General features: G+C 37.5%; 1 protein-coding gene across 1 annotated transcript in view; it reads right to left on the bottom strand.

The window, feature by feature from the left end:
* ESR1 (estrogen receptor 1) overlaps positions 1-26332 on the bottom strand; it is a 162960-nt gene that overhangs the window by 13942 nt on the left and 122686 nt on the right. The window contains 1 exon segment of the mRNA XM_051613565.1: positions 11643-11781. Within this exon segment, the coding sequence (XP_051469525.1) occupies positions 11643-11781 (139 nt within the window).

The raw sequence follows: 26332 nt of genomic DNA, 5'->3' as shown, positions 1-26332 counted from the left end.
AGTCACCTTCCTTTTTGACTACAGCCTGAGAAAAGGCTTTGAACTTCTCAAGCATGTCTAAACCTTAAACTGAGTCAAAGAAGGAGCAAGGTTATCTGAAAGCACACGTGCACCAATCTCGTTTCAACTTAAAATCCCTATTTGGCTAAATTCAGGTCTTGAATTTGAATCTACATCTCTTATTCCCAAGCAGTGCCTACGAGCCAGTGACTATGGCATGTGACAGAAGTGATTTTCAGAGACATTTAAGTAAAGCAGGAAAATAGAAAGCACACACACTGACAGATAGTCCCTTAAAACAGCCAGTAGGCTTTAGGTTAAAATACAGTAATAGTTGAAAATGCGGGGTCCTGAGTAAGTTTTCCAGTCACTGCTACAACAGTACATGTTCTCCGACTTTTCTGTGAGAAATAGATGACCCAACCTTGGTACTAGAACTAGCAGAAAGGCACTTTAAATAAGGAGCAGTAGTTGTTGCTTCTCATCTTGGGTCCCTGTGGGCTCACTGAGCACTCCTGAGAGATGCCTAGCTCTCCCTGCGCATTTCACTAGCACTTAGCTCAGAACTGTGCTTTCCATTGCATGGCAGGCACCAGGACACAAGCTGCAACATCTGGAAATGTAACTGGTATGGTCTTTTCCGGCTCTTGCAAGTTCCACTGAAGAAATTGTGGTTCAAGCTATAGCAATTTTTCAGGTACGACCCACAAAATGGAAAATTTCACATATCAGGTTCCCACACACTATGGGAACAAGTGCAGTGTAAAAGATTGTGGACAAAAGTCTAAGTGTTAAGATGAGCAGGCGGGCAGGCTCAGTGCTGTGCTCCATGTAAAGCCTTTTGCCCCCTCATTGACAATGGCCTGACTGATGAGCTGAACTGAAGGACTGATCTCAGCCTGGTACATATGAATGTGGCCTTTTATGACCAATCAGTTACACTTTTCAGTGCTGGATGCAGAGAGCACTTCAGCAATGACCATCTTGCTTCCCTGATGAATCCTGCTTAGGCAGAACTAAGCTGAAAAACTGAACTGGTTGGCTTCAGGTATATTCCTCCTCTGTTTGGACATAAATAAAATAAACAAAGTAGGCAAAGTAGAATGTAATAGCCCCACTGTCAAATAAAAACAAATAAGAAATAAAAAATAAAATTAAAAAAAATTAAAATCCAGCATTCAAAATAAGGCATGAGAATAAAAAAATTCCTACTGCCTCAAAATCTGTTTTCTAGGCTAAAATGTAAATCCTATGGCACTAAAACAAACATTAATTTTTACAGTGGGACAAGTTCCACTGCTTTTGATACAATATTTTTGCCTATAACTACAGAAAGATTAACTTTGCATATATAGAGATAAGCTCAGTTTCTGAGGACTAAAAGCCTTTAATAATTTTGCATTAACTTAAATAACACCCCAGTAAAGGTTACTTTAAGAGTTTAGAAATTCAGGATTAAACAGAAAGGAAAAATTTCAGTGGATCCTTCAATAAAACCCCCATATTTAAAATCCCTAAATATTCATGTCTGGCTAAGACATTTATTTCTTTCCTAAAACCCATCAAACTGCTGTTAGCCTGTATTCAAGACTGTTCAAAACATTACAGAGTCTGAACAAAGTGCAAAATTTCTATAGTCAAGACCACAATTAAACAAGAAGTTATTTGTAAAATAAGACCTTCTAGAATGCCTCCTGGTGATTCGTAAGATGGAAAAGACTTTGTTACTAAGTAAGCAAGAATTATTCCAAGGTACTTTTCACAAAAATATTGCAGTGGACTGTAGTTTACAAAATCAATATTCCAATCAATATCCTCTTGCTGACAAGTATAATCTCTATTCAGAAATCTCTAGTTCTGTAACACTGAGTCAATGTGCCTAAATGTCCATGTGTGCCAATTTCCCACCAACCAAACTCCTAAGGTAGATGATAAATAAAAATTATATAAATTTAAGACATTCTAAATATTTTTAATCTCATTTGCTTTGCTATCTGCTGTGTATGAAATACCAGACCATTCCATAAGAAAAAAAAAGAGTATTTCTTTAGGTACAGTTCAGTACTTCAGATGAGGTTAGATACCTAGTTTTAGTTATTCCCGTGTTCAAGCAACAATTCTGGAATTTCTGCTTAATTTGCAAAGTTAGGCAGCAGATTTCAGCCCCACTAAAATCAGTTGGAACTGCAGGAGCTTAGTATCTTTGAAATGCAGGCTTCACATCCATTAACTTATTGAATCATGGCATAGGCAAGGAAGAATGTGTATCTGTCCAGAGTCAAGGACACAAATTCAGAGAGCATGTACATTTTTCGGAGATCACCTGTAAGTAATAATTTTGCTTTCTTTTATTTATTCTTCTTTTTTGGGGGTGAGAGGGTAGCTCACTAAAATCTTTTTCAGTTTATTTACAACACTGTTGCAGTAATTAGTTCTTGTTGTTTAAAGAAATACAATATTTTTAGCTACTTACTCAAAAATATGTGCCATTAGTGTCAAAGAATGAATCACAGTCTGAGAATCACTCACAGCTGGGCAATTGGAGAAGTACTGGACTGGAATTAGCACAATTCAGCCTGGGATCAAGATTTTTCCCTTCAAGAGTTGAAACAGACATTTGCCAAATAAGAAATAAAACTGACATATCAGTATGAAACAGAATTGTGGGGGAGGAAAAGAGGCAGAAGCAGAAAAGACACCTAAAAGCAAGGCTCTCTTTTCCTCTGTTGAGCTGGGTGGTTATGTTTACACTTTTTCACATAACTTGCCCTTCAAGTTACTCCTGTTGGTATCATCATTTCCCCAAAAGATGTTTAAACAAGTGGTCGTCCATGCTTCACAGCAGTTTTCACCCAGGACAGCTCTCTCTCACTACAGCAACAAAGCTACAATTATGATTGAGCCTGAGGCTCAAATAGACAAACACTACCCGTTTCAGTACTGACATCACCAGCCCACCATCCTCTGAGGTTTGCTGATCTTTTCTGATCTCTCTTTTGGTTGCTCCTTGAGCTGGCTCTGAACCAAAAGTGGAGGTTAATTCACGCACCGATGAAAGATGTTAAAATAAATCCAAATAAGAGAGGAGATTCAGGAAGACTGGGAATATCCCAGAAAGACAGAGCAGAACAATGATATAGATAAAAGACAGCAGAACAATGATATCCTGTGCCATTTCTGGAGCACTAAAGAATTGTCAAAAGATTATACCTTTTTTTAATGTTCTATCCATTAGGATATTATTGCAGGCTTTATGCATAGCTGGTGCCCACCTTCAAGATAAGAGACAATTTTTTAACACATTAATGAGTACTATATACATTAGTTCTTACTAATAAGCATTTATAAACACTTTCTACTCCTATGTAACATCATGCACTTGAGCAGCTTTAGGAAATGGAGTGTCAGGAAAGCTCCATCTCCAAGGTTTTATGACCAAATCAAGAACATCCATTGGAATGCCTTAAATACTGCCAGATCAGCGTTGAAAGGCTACTCAACTAATTGAGAATTCCCCCTTTTCTGTAATGCTACGCTCTGCCAATAATTAAAATTTAAGTGTTATCAGCAATTAAATTTTACTTCACGCCATCCTGCATTTAACCAGTAACTCTTGAGATTGTGGAAAAGGTTGGGGGGAAAGAAATCAGAAAATAAATAAATAAATAGCCTCCAAAGCTCTAGAACAATACAGAAATCTCCAAAGATCAAGAGGCAAAGAGTAAAACAGAGACTACAAGTAAACTAAACCACTGTATGAAATATGAAGCCTGTCAATGAAGAGAAATGCCTGGCTTAGTTATTGTTCTGTGAAGTTAAATAGCATTTTGCTTTAAAAAATGGCTGTTTTGATCACAACAATTAGGCCTGTAGTTTCACACAAAGTTGTAGGTGGGATGAAGGTGAGAGTTTCAGAAAGAGAGAAGTCAAAGATAACAGGCTTGTTACGTAGTGGCTCTGTTGTGTTGCTTTCTGTGTGTTTTGTTGTTGTTTGGGTTTTTTTTAAATCAATTTGTTCAGGAGCCTTTATTACTAAAGGTGGTAGCAAAGTAATTCAGAGGAAGTAACAATTGTTACTCATCCCATTACTCCATGAACACTGGCTTTCAAATGGCACACCCTGAAGAACTTTATAGGCTACAGTTGATGGGTGGTGGTACATCCTGCTGTTCCTGGAATGTACTATTAATAGACCTTTGTTTCTTTTTTGATATAAGCTTATCAGAACAGAGGTTTGGATCAATTTCTGGCTAAAATGCACTCAGCAGTTGTAAAATCCAATGTTTAAAAGTCATAATTGGCAAATATTTGCAATAAATATGGATTTGCACACTTATAAATAAAAGAACAAACAAAAATACAGTTTAAACTGTTTTTTACCTACAGTTATTCACTGAATACCAGAATTACTGAAGCTGAAAATGCTCTCTGGAGATTATCTAGTTCAATGTTCCTGCTCATAGCAGTGTACTCACTCCAGTGTGTGCATGTCTGTCTTCTACTGGGAAGCTCAGAAGTGGGCACTCCAGATTCAACTCACCAGGGCTGAGCAGTGAGGAAGGAACAACTACATCTAGCTGCTGGTAATGCTTTTCCTAACGCTACCCAAGAGGCTTTCTTTGACCCGAGGAGCATTGCTGGATTTCCAAGAAAATGTATGGAGCTTGCCCCATCACACTGCAGGCACTTCCATATTTGTGTGCATACACACACTTAGGGGATCTTCTTCTACTGTATTTTGTTGATTACAACAACCCTCCTGTTCAAATCACACTGAACCCTTTTCTTGCCAGCCCAATGTACCATCTTACTCACTTGATTCTGGGTTGTCAGCTCTCTTCCCTGTCATTCCTGGTTTTAAAGTCCCGCTCCCAGTCTGTGGAAATTATGCTTTTGCCCCACTTGACAAGGAGGACTGCATCTCTTCCTAGCCATCCTCGATCCTCAGAAGAGGCTCCACAGTCATAAAAGCTGAATCTCTGTTATTGATGCCAGCTATGCAACCAGTTTTTGACCTTTAGGATTTGTTCACTCTTCATCAAACCTTTTCTTCTCAGCCACCCGAGTGGATTGACCACATGGGCTTCCATGACCTTGCCCATTGCCCTCAGAGCCATATAGTCATGACTAAGTGTCTTTCCTGAGTATATCAACAGAGGATCATCTATCCAGGCAGATGAAGTACAAGCACACTGTACATTGAATCAGTGGTGAATCAGGTCTGAAACATATAGACAATTAACTACTAGGTACCTTTTTAATTATTTTCTTCTTCGTAAAAGATTATGTGAAAAGGTTACACAAGGGTGTCAGATACAAAAAATCTTTTAAAAGCTGCTGTAATAATTCTAATAATTTATTATTTTTTTCACATTTGATGACATTTAGATAAGAAAATGATTACGAAGACTCTCCAATTGGGAATAATTAAGTTACAATAATTGGCTGAAAAATGTTATACTGGTTGGCAGAAAGGCTTCTTTCAGTTTAATTTACACTCAGTCTGAATCACCTTAAAGCCAAAAAATATTTCAAAATTCTCTTCATAACAGAAATGCAAAGAAAGTTTAATTTTGGAAAGATCAGCATCACAATTCAAAATGACCTAGAACTGGGGCCTGAGCTTCCAAGGTCAGACTGACTAGATGAACAAGAAATCTTAGTATTTGTGTAGGGGCTATATTGAATCCAGAAATTATTTCATTTTCTCTGAAAACTTCTGTTTTGTGCCTACAAACTCAGCCAGCCAACCTCTTTTTCTAACAGCTGAAAATTCAGAAGATCATAATGAGAGGGGTTGTTATTTTCCTTTTTTTTTTTAGGCATTCATCACTTTGAGCACTACCCAGTGACTGCCCAAACTCTGGAAGGGTGCTCCTGATTTACATTTAGGTTGTTTGAATTACAAAATTGGGTAGTCTTTGTATTTTGCTCCAAGGCAGAGTGAAGACTGATAGGCAATTAACAGAAATCATTAATTTATCAGAGTTTTAAGAAATATAAGTCTATCTCTTGTAATATTTGTTTCATTCTCTGGGGTTTTGCAATATAATAATAGATCTCAAAATCCAACAATAAAGTGAAAGATGAAAGAGAAATTTAAATACTTCAAGAGGTTCCTTAACTCTCTACAAGTTGATCCAGTCAGCTCTATCAGGTAAGTAGCCTGATGACAGGATGATTGCTTGAGCTGGTTTTCCAGCACAAGATCTTATTGCTATTGAAGATGGGATGAAAATGAAATGTACAATTGCTTATCAAATTTATTCTGAAGTGCAAATTTGGATGTAGTTGTACCTATGAGCTTTTTCACTTTGAAATAAATAGGAGCAGCAGCTCCCTAATGAAGCATTTTGAACCAAGCATCTGTGACCACTTTGCTTCTATTTTTCTAGTAAGTCCGAAATTATATAGTGCAGAAAAAAAAAAACACAAAAAAAAAAAACAAACCCACAAATGTGAGGGGATATTTGGAACATTTTACAAGGTGAGGGATTAGAAAAATACACTCTGATTTCATATTGATGCTCTTCTATTGTATCTAATATTCTATCAAAACATTAGGAAGTGCTATCTGCTCAGTAAACTTGAAAGATTCTTTTCAGATGTGGGCGGAAATTTTCAGACCAAAGTCATGAAATAGTAAATTATTCAGCTGCTCTGTCATGCAGTGAGTGCTATAAGTCTTTATGCTATTCCTGTTAGCTGCAGCTTAGAAACCCATGGCCTCCTGCCATTGCTCAACAGGAAAGTCAGTAAAGGGAAAATTCTTCAATTTCTTCCAAGAGAGTGTAAAAGCTCCATCAAGCACTGGAAGAATAAGTGAACAGGAATTTCCAAATAAATAAATGAAAACAAACACCTGAACAACAGACTAGATTTCTCCATACAAAGAAGAAAACAACATTGCAGAAACATGGAAATACTGACTGCATTTAACTGAAACTTTGTAAGTCCCGAGACTGATTTTTGCTGCTAGACATTTCTTACAATCAGAATAAGAAATAACATTAGAACATGAGAACAGCCACACTGGCTCATAACAAAGGTATATTTACCTCTGAGCTAAGCATACAGGCATGTGGATTTGCTGATTTGAAGTGATTACCTCTAGCGCTAGACTGGAAGAGGCAATAACTTGTGGATATACATCTTCTCAATGCACTCATGACTTTATGCAATCCCTGTCATCTCTCTTTTGTTTCCCTTCTTCTATCAAGAATCACAGGCAAAGAATTCAGTCTATTTAGTTATTCTTTGTACTGAAACTAATCTCTATTTGATTGCCTATGCAACCCCTATGGGTACCTTTCCTCTTTTTTCAACATTCCTGTTGGATAAGGAAAATCAGAAAGACACAGTTTTCCAAGCACATATGCAGCACAGATTTAAACAATAGAATAACAATGTCCTGTACTATTTATTTTTCCTATTGTAACATTTCCTGGTGGGAAATCTGCATTTTATTCCCTTTTCAACCACTGGTGAGTAAACAAACAACTGCTGGTTCCATGGAACTGTCTACTGTTAACGACAAGATGGAAAGATCAACTCAGAAGGCAGTTAGAAGATTAGAATTATTATTCTCCCATATGCACCAGCTCATATTTGTCTACAAAAAAAATTGTGTGATACTTTTTGGAAATCAAACAAGATCTCCCTCATCCACTTGCTTGTTAAATTCCTCAGAGCACTCCAATGCATTCATGACACACGGCTTCCCCTCACAAAATGCATGGTGACTCTTCACCACTATGCCATGTTTATTTACACCTCAAATGATTCTCATTGTTAGATGACAACCCATCACTTTCCTTGCAATTGTTGCCAGGCTTATTGGACAGAAGTTCCACCTTTTTAAAACGCAGCTCTGCGGTTCCCATTTTGCTGATACTGAGGATGTTTCAGGTGAGAAGTCATCAAACTCAGCCAGTAATTCAGTTCTTTCTACCACAAGTTTCTTTACAATTACATTTCAAAACTTTGAGTAACCTCTGATCAGCACGATATTTGAATGCAACAAATCCTTTAAAAGTACAATAAGAGATTACTTTCTTATTCCTGAAAAAAACATTACATTTTCTTCAATATTGTAAATGGTCCTTTGTCAGGCCTGACAAATTTCAGCCCTGGTCTAATGACATTTTTAAGGTCTAGTTCCTTGGGAACCTTCCAGACAGGAAACATCTGGTTTGTCCCAATAGAAATCTAAGTCTTTAATTTCAAATTTGCTTTATAAAAGATACCAGTTTTCAAAAACAGAACATACATAAAAGATTTGCATTTATCCTGGACTTTCTTTAATTGTATTAGGTACTGTACTTTAACTGCAAGCACTGTGAGCGTGCCATTATATTTTCTGATTTGGTCTGTTTTCCTAATCTATAATTATGGTCATTTGAGCTTTTTTTAATAGCATTGGTTGTACACTGTAAAAATGTACCCGTTGCATGTAACTGGCAGACTGCTAGAAGTCCTGATTTTGAACTAAGTCTCGTGTTTCAGTGGTGGGTTAACAGAATAAGAAAGAGTGCATTATCCCAGAGAATACCCTACCTAACTACAAGGCAGAGGGATATAAAAAGGGATAATGTAATTATATTAATCCATAAGAAGGCAGTAGTCTATACTTAATGGCAGCATAATCATTGCATGATTATTTTTTTAATAGGCAAAGCAAAATTTAAAGAAGGAACTTAATAACAAAGGCCTGCTTTACAGATGTTCTCAAGGAGTCTTTCAAATGTTAATCGTTACATAGGAAAATTATAAAGCTATTGATTTAAAAAATAAAACAAGTTGATTCTCACAGATTGAGAAAAGACAGTCTCTAAAAGATCTTCAAAGACAAGATAAGCTCATGTTTAAAAAGACCCAAGTAGGACTGAGCTAGAAGAAGAAAAATAAGATTTGTTTAAAAAAAGAGCAGTTGGAATGTCATTTTTATGGCAATTTGGACAAGAGGAGACTGAATTTATCTAACCAAAAGGTAAAAAACAGTTGCATAATAAAACTTGAAATGACCGGAGCTTTACATTCAAATGTATACAAACGACTATCTATCTCCAAGCTTCCAGACAGAAATAATCTGTTAGAGGCAGGAGAAGCCTAAATGTGAAAAATTAAAGGAATGTGCAAATCAGAGAGGATGCCTGCCACAGAATGATCAGAGAGAGCAAAATGTGGTCACTCTCCATGTTAACAATACTGAATTTGTGCTAAATCCAGGTTAGAGAGAGATCTAGGTTTTGCCATCTCTAGTCGGTCACCTTGGAATACAGACAGTAGCTAAATGCTGTTACTGCACAGATCAGATAACAGGGAAAGTGTGATCAGGATTCAGGAAAGAATGCTGTGGATGAAAACATTGGGAAAGTGTCCTGTAAAAGAACATGCTGAAGGGTACAGAGAGAAGAACAGATGAAAGGAAATTGTACTACAGCACACATCTTTTCCATTATTTTAGGCATTCAAACAGATTACTTCATTATTTTACTACTTAGATCAACAACAGTAGTGCATCAAACAATTTTTGCACTCTTGGTGTTTGCCCAAATACTTGATGCAGTAGAAGAACTCCACTGAGTGTTAAGCAGGGTTTGAATCAGTCTTTGTCCTACCCTCTCAGATCTGACAAACAGTGTACTTTTGCCCCATAACATTCTCAAAACTTGTCTAAATCAAATTAGCAAAACAAGCTGTTGCTAGCACTAATTAACTAGTAAATCAACACTTAGTTAACAAATTAGCATGTCAGTGCTCCTCAGTCAAGTAATTTTTAGTTTGGTTTCAGCAAATATCCCTAACTAGTAGTATGAGACAAGTATATGATACCTTAGAAAGTTTTTTACTATTCGAAAATGAGATGATGTAATAGATCTACATTTTTAGAAACAGTCTTGTTTGAAAGTCAGAAAACAAAGAGCTGCTCTGATTGTGAAGTTAATTGATTTTTGAGCCCTAAAGAAATATGTGGTTCCAGTTGAGTGCAATTGTTTTCTTTATTCCAGAAGAGCTGCTTTAAGCTGTGTGAATCAACTGCTCAGACTCCATTTTATTCAGAGCAGGGGGATTTCTATTTGAGGTACAACAAAGTTTCAAGTGTTTTCCTAGCTCTTTTTCTTAGCTAAAAGGGAGGGGGAAAGGTACTCTGGCTCTGCTCTTCAGTTTTCAGTGTTTTCTCACAACCTGTATTACAGAATATGGAACAGATCTGTTGGTTGTAGAAGCTCTATTGCAATTTATAGTAATTTTCAGTAATATGCTGCACTGACTATTCTACAGTAGTAAATTTTACTTCTTATGTGCACTAAGAAATTATTTTTTCTTACAGAACGATAATAAGTATTGAGCTCCATAGCTCACAGATAATGTGCTTACACAAGTGAAATAGGGTTTTTCCTAAGGTAATAAATACTTCTCTGTTCCTATGAAATTATATTTTATACTATTAGGCATTAACATTTATATTTTGCTAAAATACAAAAAGTAGTACGGGGGAGGGGGGCAGAGCATCAAAGGACTAACACTGCAGAAATGCAAATATGAAAATTCAGTATCCCACAGAGTGAGGTGCTCAAATGACATTTTTCTGCTAATAAGACTTTTGATTCATTCACCCAGCTAATGGTTGCAGTAGCTGAAGGCATTGCCCTTGACTTCATGTTGTCATCCCTCTGCTGCAGCTCACTACCCCTGCAGCTGCAAGATGGCATGAGAAGCTTGCCCAGCTCTTAGCTGGCTCACCATGTATTCTGGCCCCTCAGCTCAGCTCTTTCTCCACCTTCAATTTAAACCAAGAAGCCAACTCTGCACTGAAGTGAGCAGTGTGTACACACAAGCTCTCTCTTGCCAAATCTGCTATGTGGGCAATAGTCTTCAACAAAAGAGGCCTAGCAAGATAACTCTTTAACCAACTCTTTCTAGAATTGCCACAGTCATTTACAAAAACCTCTGACCACTGGTTACTCTTTTTTAACATGCTTTCCTAAGGCTGAAATTTTTCATGACTGGGATAAAGAGAACTTGAGTTTGCATTAAGATAAGAATGCATTTTAAAAAACTGCCAATATTCATACTTTTATTGGTGAAGACTGCCTGTTGAAATGCATTTTTTTCCATCACTCAGAAAAACCTATATTAGCATATTAGCAGTTTTCAGGAGAAATAAAACCAAAACCTTAACGTATTCTATGCAAATAAGAGACTTTACCAGGATTTTCTTCCAAAAATGTGTCTTGGCTTCTTGGACAAACTAATTCTAATGAAGACTAACTAGAGGATTTTATGCAAGTAGATATAATTATCTGAATTAAAGGTATTGTTGTTCAATATTTAATTTTAATTTAATTTAGTTTTGCAACAAATTATAAGTGAAAATTTCTGCTGCCTCTGAAAGAAAGCACTTTCAGCAGCAGGCAACTTTCACATGTATTGCTTGTCTCATAAATGACTAGCAAAATATTCCAGAGCATTTCTAGTTTTTTTAGAGTTTCTTTTCCAGTCCCACCTACTATAACCCTGTTTAATTTAAGATGTAGTGTCATATTGTAGTATCAGTGAGATGACTGCAAGGTAAAAATCAATCTGATTGTAGTAGAAATACATTAACTTAAATAATTCACAGCAACTTGCAGACTGACCTGTCCAGTAGTAGGTTAGGTGCAAATAAAAGCTTTCCTGGGTGTTCCATAGAACGCCAGACTAAGCCAATCATCAGTATCTCTAACCAGGCACATTCCAGTAGATGGACCTGATCATGGAGTGTTAGATCCACAAATCCTGAAAGAATAAATAAGAGAGAGTAAAAACACCCAGGTTTGAAAGTGGAACAACATTATACATATTAATCAGGTTTGAAAGTGCATTGGAGCTGGCCAGCCAAAAAGAAAAAGCAATAAATCAGACATTTGTCCTCTTTGTATTTCAGGCTGTTTTGACTTTTATTAGGTCCACTGTGGCTCCATCCCACAGAACAGTCCACACTTTCTACCCACCCTGGTTGTGCCCTGGCTGCACCCTGTCCCAAGAGCAGTGCAAGAGCCTGGTGAGAAGTGCCATTCTCATGCCTGTTGCTAGTGGCCTAGGAAGCTACACGCACACTGCAGAGAGGGGCAGCCATCTGTTCCAGTGCAGTGCTGCCAGGGTCATGGAGTGAAAAGGGAAAAAATGCCTCTTATAAAACAAAATGATAGCTCTAATCAGCTAATCCCAGACCACTTTACCTGCTAGAATGCCATTTTACAGACTCGTGAACAATTCACCATACTGCAAATGCCATACCTGTGTGGAAGAGGGTCCAATGCAGCATTACAAATAAACTAGCAAGCAAATGCTGATCACTGTACAATCAGAACTCACTGATGAACCACCTGCTTGGATTTCTATTGGACTATAGCACCTGGAGGAAGGAGGTGACCTCTCTTACTCTGTATTCAAATAATGCTATAACAGTAAATGCAAAATTGCTTATAGCAATATTAAAATACAAAAATGAAAGCATAAGGACAGTGGTCTTGTGTTCATTTCATGGAACAGATTATATGATTCACTAGTTGAGATTTTCACTTTTCATGAGCATTACTTTCAATCCAAAGATGTAAGTGGAAAAGAAATGGCATCATACAATTTGTTAGATCCTAGCCTAAGTTATGCTTGGAAATTAGCATAAACTTCCTAAAATAAAATGTGTAGGAGTTCAATTAAAACAGACCTTATTTCTCTTTACTCAGTATTATTTATGAAATAAATTATTGAACTTTGCCATAATTGTGTTTCCATATTAATTGTCAGAATTCAGGCTACAGACCCTATCAGCCCAGTAAAAGGAAGTGATTTTGCTTACGTGTTGTGTCCTCACTAGAGGTATATACTGCATCAGCTTCTAGTGATGTACCTGATATACTCTCAAGTAATATCTTGACAAGAAAGATGCATTTGTAAAGTTAAATGTTGTGGTATTAAATAGAAACACAGTTCCCAATCACTTAGAAAATATTGTCATTCTGAAAAAGAGGTGGTGATATAATTATTTTTAATAAAAACATTTGAGAGAATTAATCAGCTGATTCATAAAGAATCATTCAAAATAAGGAAACAGCTTTGACACATTTGAAATTAAACTCATCTATCAATCATTAGGAGTTAATTTAGACAGTTACTTTACCTGCTATTTTTATGAAAGAGGCAACAATTAAACAAAAAAAAAGTATTTTCTTCTACTTTTTCTTTATTGCCAAATGCAAAAATGACTTTCAGATTTCACAGACTGATGGAATGACATTTCCCTGAGTCACCACATAGCCTGAAGCAATAGAGCTGAAACTTAAAAGAGCAGTGTTCTTCACTACAAAGCACTGATTACAGCACTTAAGAATAAAACAGGCAGAAAGATACTGCTGTCTATATATGGAGAATAAGCAATTAACCACCATGTACTCTATTAAGTATTGCCTTAATATAACAACACATATTTATATAGTGTTTTTATCCATGGTTGAAAAGTCCCACAGCAACACGGGGAAAAAAGTCTCTATGTGGTGTCTGAGGTTTGCAATCACTGCATTACAAGCCAGTTATTGAAACATAAAATCACAGAACAGTTTGGGTTGGAAGGGACCTTTAAAGGTCATCTAGTCCACTCCCCCTGCAGGGATATCTTCTACTAGATCAGGTTGCTCAGAGCCCTGTCCAACCTGCCCTTGAATGTTTCCAGGAATGAGGCATCTACTGGCTCTCTTGGCAACCTGTGCCGGTGTTTCACCACCCTAATAATAAAAAATGTCTTCCTTATTTCTAGACTTTCTAGATCTGTCCTTTAGTTTAAAGCCATTACCCCTCATCCTATCACTACATGCCCTTGTATATCTTATTCCCATGCTTCTTGTAGGCGCCCTTCAGGTACTGGAAGGACACTATAAAGCCTCCCTGGAGTCTTCTCCAGGCTGAACAGCTCCAACTCTCAGCTTTTCCTCACAGGAGAGGTGCTCCAGCCCTCTGATCATTTCTGTGGACGTGCTCCAACACGTCTATGTCTTTACTTTCGCCATCATTTCATGAGACTTCACACTGTGCTACTGCAGATTGCTTTGACTGTTGAAAAACAAAACAAATTAAAACAAAACTAAACAGAGTTTGTTAAACTGTCTCAATGCACTTTCCTGTAACACACTCCTCATTCTGCAATATTCTGGATGCCAAAATGCTTTGTTCTCCACACTTATTGCACTTGTTCTCAAGCCCCTTTTAAGCTCTCTCTTTTTATTAGCTCTATTTTTCCCCATCCCCTCATATGAAATTTCAGATTGCACTGAAGCTGTGACCTGCAGAAAAGCTAAAGAGAGAAAGTAAAAAAAAAAGCTAACAAATTACCTCACTAGTATTGTTGCCGAGGGTTATTTTATTAGCCCAGCATGAGAACAGAAATATTCTGCCCAACAATGCTAGCATCTTTTAGAATACCTGAACAATGAATACATGAACATGAAACTACATATTAAAAAATCCTAAAACTTTGTATTAAAATCTGGCCAAAAAAAAGTATTGTTGTATGGAATATTAGCTCTGATTTCAGTGAAGCTTAGGAAGTTTCAAAAAACAGTCATGAAAAAGAAAACTGACTGTGAGTCCATAGTTTAAAGCATTAAATGATCTGTCAGCCTGACATGCACTTCGCATTCTATAACAAAACAGCTAACACAAACCTTAATTAATGCCACTTTATGCCTCAAATATAATAATACACATCATCTGTAATTCATAGAAAACCTTATAAAAATGATGGCCTTTTAGGTAACATTATAAGTTTAGTTCATAACAATAATAGTTTTGATGAAGCAGACATTTTATTCATAAAAACATGCACCAGATTAACTGAGTTAATATTTTTTTTAATTACACATCTCAGTATGCAATGGCAAAGTGGCAATGAACTGAAGTGTTTCCAGAAGAATGCCCTGTGATTCACTTCTTTACCCTAGAAAATTTTGTCAACGATGACATGGAAAAAATAGAAATCATGATTCAGATGTCACAATGATGTGTGGCAAATAATGCAGAAAACAGGTTGATAATGTAAGGAATCTAGGTCAGTCACTGGCTTAATCATAAAAAATGTAAAGACATAGGTTTAAAACCAAGAACATTAGACATATATACAAGACGGAAACAGTGGCAGCTGTGACGATGACTTGGAAATGAAGGAGAAAAATCAACCCAGTTTGAGCTTCCACTGAGAAGCTGCATCTGATAAAGTTGATGAACTTTATAAAAAGCCAGAGAAACTCTGAATTAATAAAGAAGTTAAATTACCTCTGTGTCACCTGAATCTGGTAAGCATTCTTCAAGCAGGATTAGAAGTTGGACAGAGTGATACAGACACGTCAAAATGAATAAAGCATTGAAAAACATGCCCTCTAGTGAGCAATGAGAGGAATTCAGCTACTCTTCGTGAAGTTAAATAGGCTAAAGGGGTAACGGGCTGCAATGGGTAGGTAGGTATCTAAAGAAAAAGAGAATGGCACTGCAAAAGGTAATGGCAGACCATACAGAAGCCCAAGCTTGGAAGCTATACTTGGTCCAAGCCAGACTACAAATGAGGCGCCATTGTTAACAACAAAAGTAGTTCTTATCTAAGCAACATACTAAGGTTCCATGAATTTGCTATAATTAGAAATGTTAATCGGGATTTAATTATTATTTTTAAGACATCTTTTTGCTCAAGCAAGCTAATTCAGAACAATGTTACAGAAGGTTAAATTAAATGATGAATAAATCATGAGTCCCTTAATCACTCAGACCATACTGCACTTTAAAGTCACTGGAATTCTGTGTAGATGTGCACTGCATTCTCAAATACCAATTTTCTTTTAATGCTGGCAAGTTTTGACAGAAAAAGTATTTTTTAATTCTAATTATTTTTTGTTGTTGTTATTGTGCTTTAAGGAAAAAGAAAAACCTTCACTGTTGATAAATTAATTACTTGCAACTTACACGTATGACCTGTATCTGACTCCATCCACCAGACTGACCAGCTGCCTGACCTCATCAGAACTGCCAAAATCCCTGTGTGGTCAAAATCCACAACAGCCCAGCTGCCATTAAGTCATTCATATATCATACTTGGCAGGAGACACTTACAAAATAAAAGCCATGGTTGGACCATTCCTTTCTCAGACACAGATACATTAACAGTATTCTTGAGTCTTAGCCAACATAGAACACAATAATTGTTCCACGAACTCTTGTATAAATATGGAAGTCTGAACTTGTGAAAACCCAGAGAGGTCTTCTGAGTATTCAGCTAAGAGTAGGTGGTGATTAAATTTATTTTATGTGTAGAACACAAACAGTAATGTTCAAGCTAAACTGATTATCCTTTCTAAAATAGAACATCAATATATGCCATGTCAGTGACAATTCTAGACAGTATAGAAGGCCCCACTTAGGCAAGCATGACTCTCTAGAGGTGACATTAGACAGGAATCCACAATTACGTGATCCTACCATCCTAAAAAAGGAAGGCAGCAACCACCTACAAGAGGTATGAGAAAATCTCTTTGTAAACTGAGAATCTGGGCAACTGCCCAAAGGGGATGCTTGCCATGAAAGAACAAAGACTGCTAAAAGTAGTATTACGTAAAAAACTTATCCCTGACAGCAACAGAGAAGCGGTTTATGCACAAGGCTGTTTGGTTGAAGTAAGGAACAACATAGATGTCAGGTTGGTGTAATTTATTACTGCTGTAACATATGTTGTGAACCGTGCGATCCTTTTGAAATAACCACCATGAACATATATGTATATGACAAATTTTACCAATCAAATACTTTCAAACTAATGACTTTTGACCTAGTAAGTAGCTTTCTATTTTATCAGGAACAATTTATCTGGCAATTAACATTCTCTGAGACTAAATATCGAATGTCACTTCAGATTTAATCCTACAATGGTAAGTTCTCCAGTGGGTACTTACTATCATTTGGGGATAATTTAATTATGATAATTTAGCAGGTTCTACTAATATCCTATAAGATGTTCCGACTACTCCTGTTCCTACAATAAATAATAAAGCAATCTCTTTTCATCTGATCCAACTGTAAAGGGGTAAAAGGGGTAAGCCAGACTTTTTTCAGTGATGTGTAGTGATAGGACAAGGGACAATGGGGGCAAACTGGAACATAGGAGGTTCCACGTAAACATCAGAAAAAACTACTTTCCTGTGAGAGTGACAGTGCACTGGAACAGGCTGCCCAGGGAGGCTGTGGAGTCTCCTTTGCTGGAGACATTCAAAACCCGCCTGGACACATTCCTGTGTGATGTGCTCTAGTTGAGCCTGCTCTGGCAGGGGGGTTGGACTAGATGATCTTTCGAGGTCCCTTCCAACCCCTAAGATTCTGTGATTCTGTGTAATGCTATCTATTAGTTTATACTATGTATCTTAATTATCACAGGCACCTGAAATACAAATCTCAGCCAATTTTTGCAAGATAATAAACCACATTGTGCCACAAAAAATGAGTCTGTCTCCAGGTGCTTTGAAGGAAAGTAAAGGAAATGCAGTACAAAAGTTTTAAAAACAATCACAAAGGTCCATCTAGCAAAGTATCCTATTTACAACAGCAATCGATCGCAGATGCTTATGGCAAAGCATACAGCACAGCAAACATAGGCATCTACAGAAAGCTTTGTCAGGCTTCAGTGGTATGTGGCTCATGGACTTCCACAGCCAAAGATGGTCTTTTTGTGCTTACTTTTTTTCCAGTCAACTCATGAATATGCTGAACAACATAGGCCGAACTATTGAATTCCAAAGGTTACCTCTTCCCTAAGTGTTCTGCCTGTTTGTCTGGAAAGTCTTTAACTCAACAGCAACAGGCATTTTTATACTGTCTCCTACAGAGAAAAAAACAAACAAACAAACAAACAAACAAAAAAACTATACTATTATTTTTTTTTCTATCCTAAAGCAGTGTTTTGAAAAGTGGCAAGAACCACAGAAAATAAAAAGCTGTTATTTACAACTCATTACAGTATCTCAGCCATGCAATGGTCATGTAATAGGCCACATTTGGAACAAAGAACTGATTGGGTTGGCAAAGACAGCAAGGGAAGTAGTGGTGAGTGCTGCAACCTAATAGCTAGTAACCATTCGATAAGGCATCCAAATTAAAAGAGGTTTATCTAGACAAAAATATCTAAGTAGATGAAACAGACAAACAAAAATAACACCTACAGCAAGTCTGTTCTCAAGAAACAGCTAAGAAGAGGAAAAACAGCATCTATTTCTCCTAACCTAAAGCACACTGGAGGACCAACAGCTCAGTCACCACTGTGATCAAGACGTTAAATCTGTGCTTGCTGCCATGCCACGAGCTCAGTGCCCAACCTCTTCACCTCAAGCAGAGAGGTGAGACCACATCTACACATTTATCTAGCACACAAAAGGACATTTTGTTCTGAACTTGCACAGATCACTCAACCTCTTCAACCCCTAAGGCTGAGCCCTGAAACCTCTTAGTTAAGAGGCAGCTAAAACTAGTAAGAGGTGGCTAAAAATTGCACCTTGACTATTGCCTTGTCTGTGCACAACAGCAGCAGGGAAAAAGAGTACAAGGACAAGTGAATCAGAGAATCACAAACACTGCTTTCTGAGAGTCTCAGCATTCACACAGCTATTTCTGTAATGCTACTTATTGCTACTTCTTTCTATGGAACTTCACACAAAAATTAAAATAAACTTTTATTAAGTTCTGCCTCCTGAGGGCACTTCAGCTATCATGTGGACATATTGGCTTAACTGTCTACACAACTCCAGTGTTTGAAATCAAGACTTATTTTGAAAACTGAAGATCAGAAATCTCTAAAACTCAATATTTTAAATCCAAGTATGTGGGTAAAGAAAAGAGTCTCGTTATTTCAGTTTTTCTTAAAGGGACATTATTTCTGTTTCTGTAATTGGGGCCAGAAAAAAAAGTAACTACAATTTGCTGAGTTCCAGGGATGAAAGTCTGAAAGGCAAACACAGAGCAAATGGCACAGTTGTAAGAGCCACTTCATCTACTCTTTCAGAGTTCTCTATTTTTGCTGTCTGTATAATAACAATATAGTACAATACAAATCCAAACTTATACACTGTCTCTTCTAAGGCTAAACAGTCTGTCAGAAATTAAATGAGATCAGAGAGAACAACATCTGCTCTTAATTACTGTTAATTCCTTTTAAAAATTAAAAAAACATTTGAAGTTTTCAGCTCTAATGGTTCTAAACCTCTTCCTGAAAAATAACAATTTACAGGCATAGACATAATATGAGTTAGGGATGTTTGGGGTTTGGGGCAAAGCACAAACAGTCAGAAGGATCATGAGTCCCTGCTTTCACAGTCTATACTTGTATTGAAAGTCAGGATCAAACATGCTTTTTGCCCTCATTGGCAAGAGGTTTCCTTAGCTCACCTCAGGAGACCCGCCTTGCAGTTTGATGGGTGTAATGCCCCAGCCACACCCCCCACCTGATGCTGTCCCCAGAGCAGGATGTTGCAAGGATGTTCCATTTATGATTTTTATTTCAGATCCCACTTCTGGGAGTGGTCTGTTCTGCTTCTACTTACAGGCTGCACTATGACCATTCCAAAATGCACTTCTCAATTAGTGAGAACCATTTCTACTGTTTTCAAGAAATGTGAAAAAAAGTCATCAAAACTTCACTCGATGCTTTCTGCTTGCACAAAAATTGCACAATCTTTCAGGCCTGTGCAGTCCATATCTTATCAGGATGAGGAGATGGAAAAGATTCTGAGGCCATTCCTGGTCCAAATAGCCAATGCCTCATTCAGGACAGGAATCTGTCCTTCTCTCTTCAGGTACACAAGAGTCTAAACTTCAAACAAATGTACCCTGCATACATCAAACCTAATATACTGTCCTATTTACAGTTTACAGACAAAGAAAGCTTGTAAAGAAGTTAGCCAAGTAGAAGCTGATCTACTCAAAGTGTATACTTTGCACCAAGCACAATCTGGATTTAGGGCCGTGGAAACACTTCAGGGGTAGTGACAAACAATTGCAAGCGGTCAAACATACATTCTCTTCTCCTGACAAAACACTGCTACAGTTTTATTAAATACTGCTGTCTTGCCTGAAAGCAAGGTCAGAAGTCCACAGCACTGCACCAGCTTGGCTGGCACTGCTCCTGGGGAGGTGGAGCACATACTTGCCCAGCGTGACTGCAAGAATATCCATCCCAGGAGCCAGCCCATCTTCAGAGTGCTCCTGTGATTTCTGGGGACAGTGAGTTCCCACTGAACCCAAGCATATTATTCTGCAGGACTTAATTGCCTGGGAAAATCTGCCTTGTGCTGGTGGATGCTCAGGCAGTGTGTCCAAAGCTCAAGGTTTCTTCCTTTCTGTGCTCTCCCTGGCACAGACAGCACCTGGAGAGAAGACAGGCTGGGTTGCATTGTCACTCAAGCCCATGGCTGGCACACAGGACAGACATACCCTCTGAAGCTAGGTGCTTTCATGTCCTGGCTTTTCTTGCATCTGTCACTGTGTCTGCCTTGACTAAAACATAGATTTTATTTTCCAACTGTTTCATTTTATTAACCAAATATTATTCCAGAAAGTGCATTAGCAGTACCAGTTAATACAAATGTGTTAAGGTCTTCCATCAGGGAACATAATAAAAGTAATTGGCACTCACATAGCACTTTACATTTTCAAAGGGCAGTAAAGCCATTAAGTATTATTAAAGGTATTTTATAGATAGAACACAGAGAGGTTAAGTGCCTCATCCAGGAGGAGGCAGGATTAGGATGGAGGTGTGGCAGGCTCTCAGAGCACTCTCTTGTCCTTTCAGCCACAAAAATCTCCAGGGTGGAGGAGCCTCCCTGAACCCAAGTGTAAGCTTTGCTTCTTGCAAATCAGTAAAGAGGTTAAAAAAACAACAACAAAAAGCAACCAGCAGTAATTTATATTTTCTCAAAGAGAAAAAGGAAAGAAAGCCTTACCGAGGCTTAGTTGGGAGATTGTCTAGGGTGTGAGAAGTATATTAAACAAGCATTAATTCTTAATTAGTTTTAAAACACTCACTAACATAGGCAAGGTAATTGCCTATATAAAAAAAAATCCTATGCTGAAGCTTTTTTTCCCCTCTAAACAAGCAGTTTTGAAAGTTATTAAAATAACAACAGAACTTATGGAAAATAATAATTATAACCACAACTACCACATAAGATTATTGCTAGTGAAGGCCACCTGCCAATTTGCTGGTGACAGTTTATCATACTGTTTTTCTAAACAAGAAAGGAAACATATTTATTTTTTCTGTATAAAAAGCAAGCATGTCAAAAGATCAACAAAAAGTTATGTGAATTATTACATGACAGATTCCTGCAACATTTTATAGCAGTTATTTCAAGCATGTTAATTATCATTCATCCCTGGACTGTAATCCAGATGTCTGAGACTCAGACTACACTTTGACAACAGTAAGATGCTATTTTATGGGGGCTTTTTACCACTGAGAGCTGTGCTACTTCTTAGGGAGTTCAGGCTTGCAAAGGAAATGTGCAGGACATTGTCTGTATACTGAAAATGAGACAGTGGCAACCGTTCCCAGGGATTTTAAGTGTAGGAACAGCCCATCAGCTACACATGAAAGCTTTCCTTTTGAAGGGTATTCTCAGAGTCTTTCACTGTCCAGGTGGAGTAGGATATATATATTATTTATTAGCTGCTGACTACAATACACAGTATGAAGTAATACATCTTTTCTTTATTGGCTCTGCAACAGTTAATTACATTATACTAAATTTATACCAGTATTCAGGCCAGCTACAAATATGTTTCAGGTTTTTGGCTTTTTTTAATTTGTCATTTTTGTAAGAGGTCACTGCTATGCAAAATGTTTTCCATCAAAAGCAAATCCAGCTAAAATAATTTGTGGGGCTGGTCATGCATTCTTGCCTGACTTTTATGAACTCTGAAGACACGCTCATAAATACAAGCTGTCCTCTCTACTTCATTCTTCACTCTCCTCACCCTCCCCGCCCCACCAGGGCTACTAATCTCCTGGTCTGTTCTGCTGGTTTAAGTGTTGAGACAACTGGTGAAATAACCCAGCAAGGAGAAGGAGCATGAAAGGTTAGTGATGGGCATCTAGGGAGCACCAGCCACCTCAGATGGTTTGCACTTTGTGTAAACCTACCCCAAGACTTGAGGTCATGTCCAGCATGACTTGGATTTTTGTATGTTCAGAGACATCCAAGAGAGCATGAGGTTTTCAGCATATGTCTGACCTCCTTACTAAACCAGGCTGTGCGCCAGTAACAACCTAAACCAAATCTAAATAAGTGATGGGTTCGCGGCTGTTGAGAGAAATCATTTCAGGCAGATCTTTTTAAGCAATCACTCATCAAGCTTTTAAGCAAACATACAGGGAAAAGAGGAATCAGACTGAAATAGACTCTTTCACAGCTTTTTTAATGACCCCAGGATGTCCAAGTGAGCTTTCAAATGGTTGCTTCAATACACAGCTATCAGGGGAGAATTTTAAAACCCAATGTCAACCTATGAAACTTCCTAGTTGTTTCCCTTTTAAACAGAGTGCACCTTCATGCTTTTATGACACCCTTTGACTAATTTCATATACACTTGAGCTGGCAAAGGCACTTTGACTGGGGCAGTACTTCACAGCAGCAAGCTGGTGTTTCACGTGGGGCTCTGCAGCCCTGCTCAGAGCTGGCTTGGGCGGCATCACACACCTGGCATTCGCTGCAGCCCCAGGAGATGGACCTTTCTGGAGGAAGAGGGCTCTGAAAATCCTCAGGGTGGACAAAGGCAATGCAGATATGTCCCAGAGTCTAGTGGCCGTATGCGTGGCAGGATAGAGGTAGCAAGTGAACAAAACTCAGTTGAAGTGAGCCTGGAAGACTACTGTACTGCAGGCAGCTCCCATATACTTCTCTGCACCTCATTTTTTCCCTCAAATTTTAGGGTATAAAAATATATTCATGGTTCTATGTTTTACCCTTTTTGTTCCATTAATTCTAAGAGACACATGAACGACCTGAAGGTCGTCGTTACACAATTAAAACCATTTTGGAAAAAGAGATAGACACCTTTGCACAGTAACACAAAAAATTACCAGTTTCAGCCACTCTTCTAAACTAACATTATTTATTTACTGAAGGAATAAAAAGCTGAAATTAATTATTATTAACCCTATTATTTCTGAATGTCTAAAATCCTGGTTTTATACTTATTATTATTGCCAAGAATTTTCACATTAATTGAATTAAAGTTTTAAACCTTAAGAATTAAAGTTTCACACTTTCAATTTATATCTCCACCCATGCCTGAAAGATTGAAATGTCACCTTTGCATTTAGGATGGTTTTTGACTGGAATGACTTTCACATGATGAAATTGTGAAGGGTATCCTCTCCCCATCTTCATTCATAAAGTCCAGTGAACAAAGCACTAAGCTTTCTTTTCAACAGTCTATCCCATCCTAGGATCTACTGTACTCACCACTGAACCACTTAACATTCATTGCAGCAGCATCTGGAACTAGCAGAAAAAAGGATTATTTTGCAACCCAAGGAAAAGAGGGAAAAACTGTCAAGTCTTTAGTGCGCTTGAAGATTAAAACTGCTTCAAGACTACAAATAGAAATTGCTCAGAACATAATGTGCTGTACCCAAGAAATGAAGTATAACCTCAGAGTTCATGGTCTGGTCATTCTTTATAGTCATCAGGAAATAAAACTAGCTTGACTGAGGCACCTGCATCCATTTTATTTCTTCAGATTGTTCACTTTTGGAGAATTCTTATTTTTGTCTATTGCACTTGAATGTGGGCAATAGAAACTATGTATGTATAGGTGTTTTTTCCTGTTCATTACATTGGCTGGTAACTACACCAAAACAGAAACACAAGCATATAAAAATAAGGCTCAAATGTTTATTTTTCTTCCTATTCTTTCTATTCCCCTACATGACTGGTTTTGAACAGAACCCAATCTCTGAAAAATTATCCCAGGCATTGTAATGACACATCAAAGAGAAGAAAGACAGCAAAATTAATTGCAGCAATTTCCTTTAACCACTACAACATCACGAGCATTTTATCAGCTGTGTAGGAGTGTCACCATATGACAGAGCAGAGGAATACATTACAGGGAAAGCAAGACACTGGAATGCAGCTGGCCATTTATATTAATTTTCTTGTTCAGGGAAACCTAGTAAGTTAGGAAGCATGATTATCATTCGCTTAAATGCCTTCTCTTGAACACTCAATGGATAACAAATCCAAGGCACATTTCAGCATCTACAAAGCTTCAGGCAACCTCAGAAAACTACTGCATGTCGCATGGACCAGGCTCAGATGTGCATACAGAACAAGGGTGTTGCACTTAGGTAACCACCACCAAGCTCCTATACTTCCTGCCAGGACATATGCTGAAGCTGGAGCTGGGGTAGAGGCACTCAGAGTATTGTACATGGACAAGTGACAGGTTGATGAGTCTAAAAAACTCTGGAGAATATGTCAGATTTCACAAAATTCAAATAAACAAATAAAACCATCCTGTCTTTTATCACAGAACACACAGTGTCCTTCTCAGCTACCACATCTTACTTTTCACTTCACTGGGCACCTGTTCCTATTCGGCATTGTAAAAGGTGCCTTACCTTCCAAGAAATACAGGACTCTCTTTTTCCAAAATTGTATTCATTTTAAACAGGTGAATAAGACATTTGTAATCTTAATTAAGTCTATTCTTTCATATTGAATAAAACATTAATTTCATCTGGAAATTTGTATTAGGTAAAAATTATTCTTTACTGTTTGCATCTGCCATGAAACAAAGAAATTAATTATTCACACAACCTTGATGGAGACATCTGGAAAAGCTTTAAAACAGTGTATGAGCTCATCCAAAGTAACTGGACCTACAAACCCTATTTGTTGTCCTTTGTCAGGACTGGAAAATTGCATGGAATTCCATTACATTAAAAAAAACCCCTAGTAATATCTCATAATAACTACAAAAGTAGAAATCAAAGATTAGAAGAAAAATATGTAACTTAAAATTCAGCAAGTTTTGCCTGGAATTAAAATTTCGTATTTTTTTTCAAAATGGTAAAAAAAAAAATGGTAGTTTTCATCTTTCTCACTTAGAGAGAAAATATGATGTATTTTTTGTTTACTTTTCTTTCACCTGCATACAAAATGTGAGTTTGACAGACTCCTTATGGATGAGAATAAAACCTGTAACTTGGATCAGGTAATAGAGCCACTTCACAAAGCTCAAACATAGAACAGGAGATATTTTTAAGAATAACATCACCGTACTAACCATCAAGGCACAATTTGGTTCATATATAGAAGACACTTCAGGCTGGAGGCTCCTGTCCTCAGAGGCAAAAGGATTGTACTTGATGCAGGAGCCCTGATGCAGCAAACATCATCTGATTGCTACCCAAATGATGTTGCCCACATTTGACGGCATCCAAGAGGTTTTTGGGTTCTTGTTAAATACTTCTACAGCTCATCTATGTTTATAAGCATCTGCAGACACACTCAAATATAGTCCTATCCCTATAAACATCAGGTCTTATCGATCTCTTTCAGAGAGTTGGAAGCCAAGAGAGACAATGTCAGGCTGGCAGCTTGTTAGAATTATTTCAGAGCAGTTTCTGACAAGATGATACCTCTGTCTCCCACCTACTTAAAATCAGCACTTAAAATTTACTCCACAAGATTACTTGTAAATAAAATATCTCCTAGGAAAGCTGGTAACAATTATTCACTGTCAGTTGAAGAAGAGCAGATCTGAATTAATCAGATTGCAGTGATGGAGCTTTACCAAAATCTCTCAAAAGCCCCAAAGAAGGTACAAAAAGCTTCATCTGGAGTTTAAAGTACTCTGACTGAACTGTCTGTTGAAATAAGACAGTAAGGAAAATATATTTATGTTGCCTGGCGGCGTCTCATTCAAATGTCAGGATGTTTCTCAAACACTTGATCAGAAGCGGCCCCTTCAATAAAAACACGCCTATAGTAGAAAAAAGTAATAAAAACAGGAAAGAGAGAGAGCTGAGAAAATTTCAAATAAATTACTTATTTTAATACACTACATTTCAGACTTAGGTGTAATTAATTTTTCATTAGACATACTTAGTGATATCTAAGACTGCTTCTTGGCGTATCTTTGCATAGTACCTGGATAAAGTAGCATGTAAAACTTCTGCAAGATACAAGACACATTTTTTGGGAAGAGAGTCACACTGGCAAGAAGTAAAACAGGAGCATAACAAACATTATTTTAAAAA

Source organism: Apus apus, chromosome 3 (genome assembly GCF_020740795.1).
Source record: "Apus apus isolate bApuApu2 chromosome 3, bApuApu2.pri.cur, whole genome shotgun sequence".
NCBI lineage: Eukaryota > Metazoa > Chordata > Aves > Apodiformes > Apodidae > Apus > Apus apus.
The sequence above is the reverse complement of the archived record's forward strand: the minus strand, read 5'-3'. Positions and strand labels throughout refer to the sequence as shown.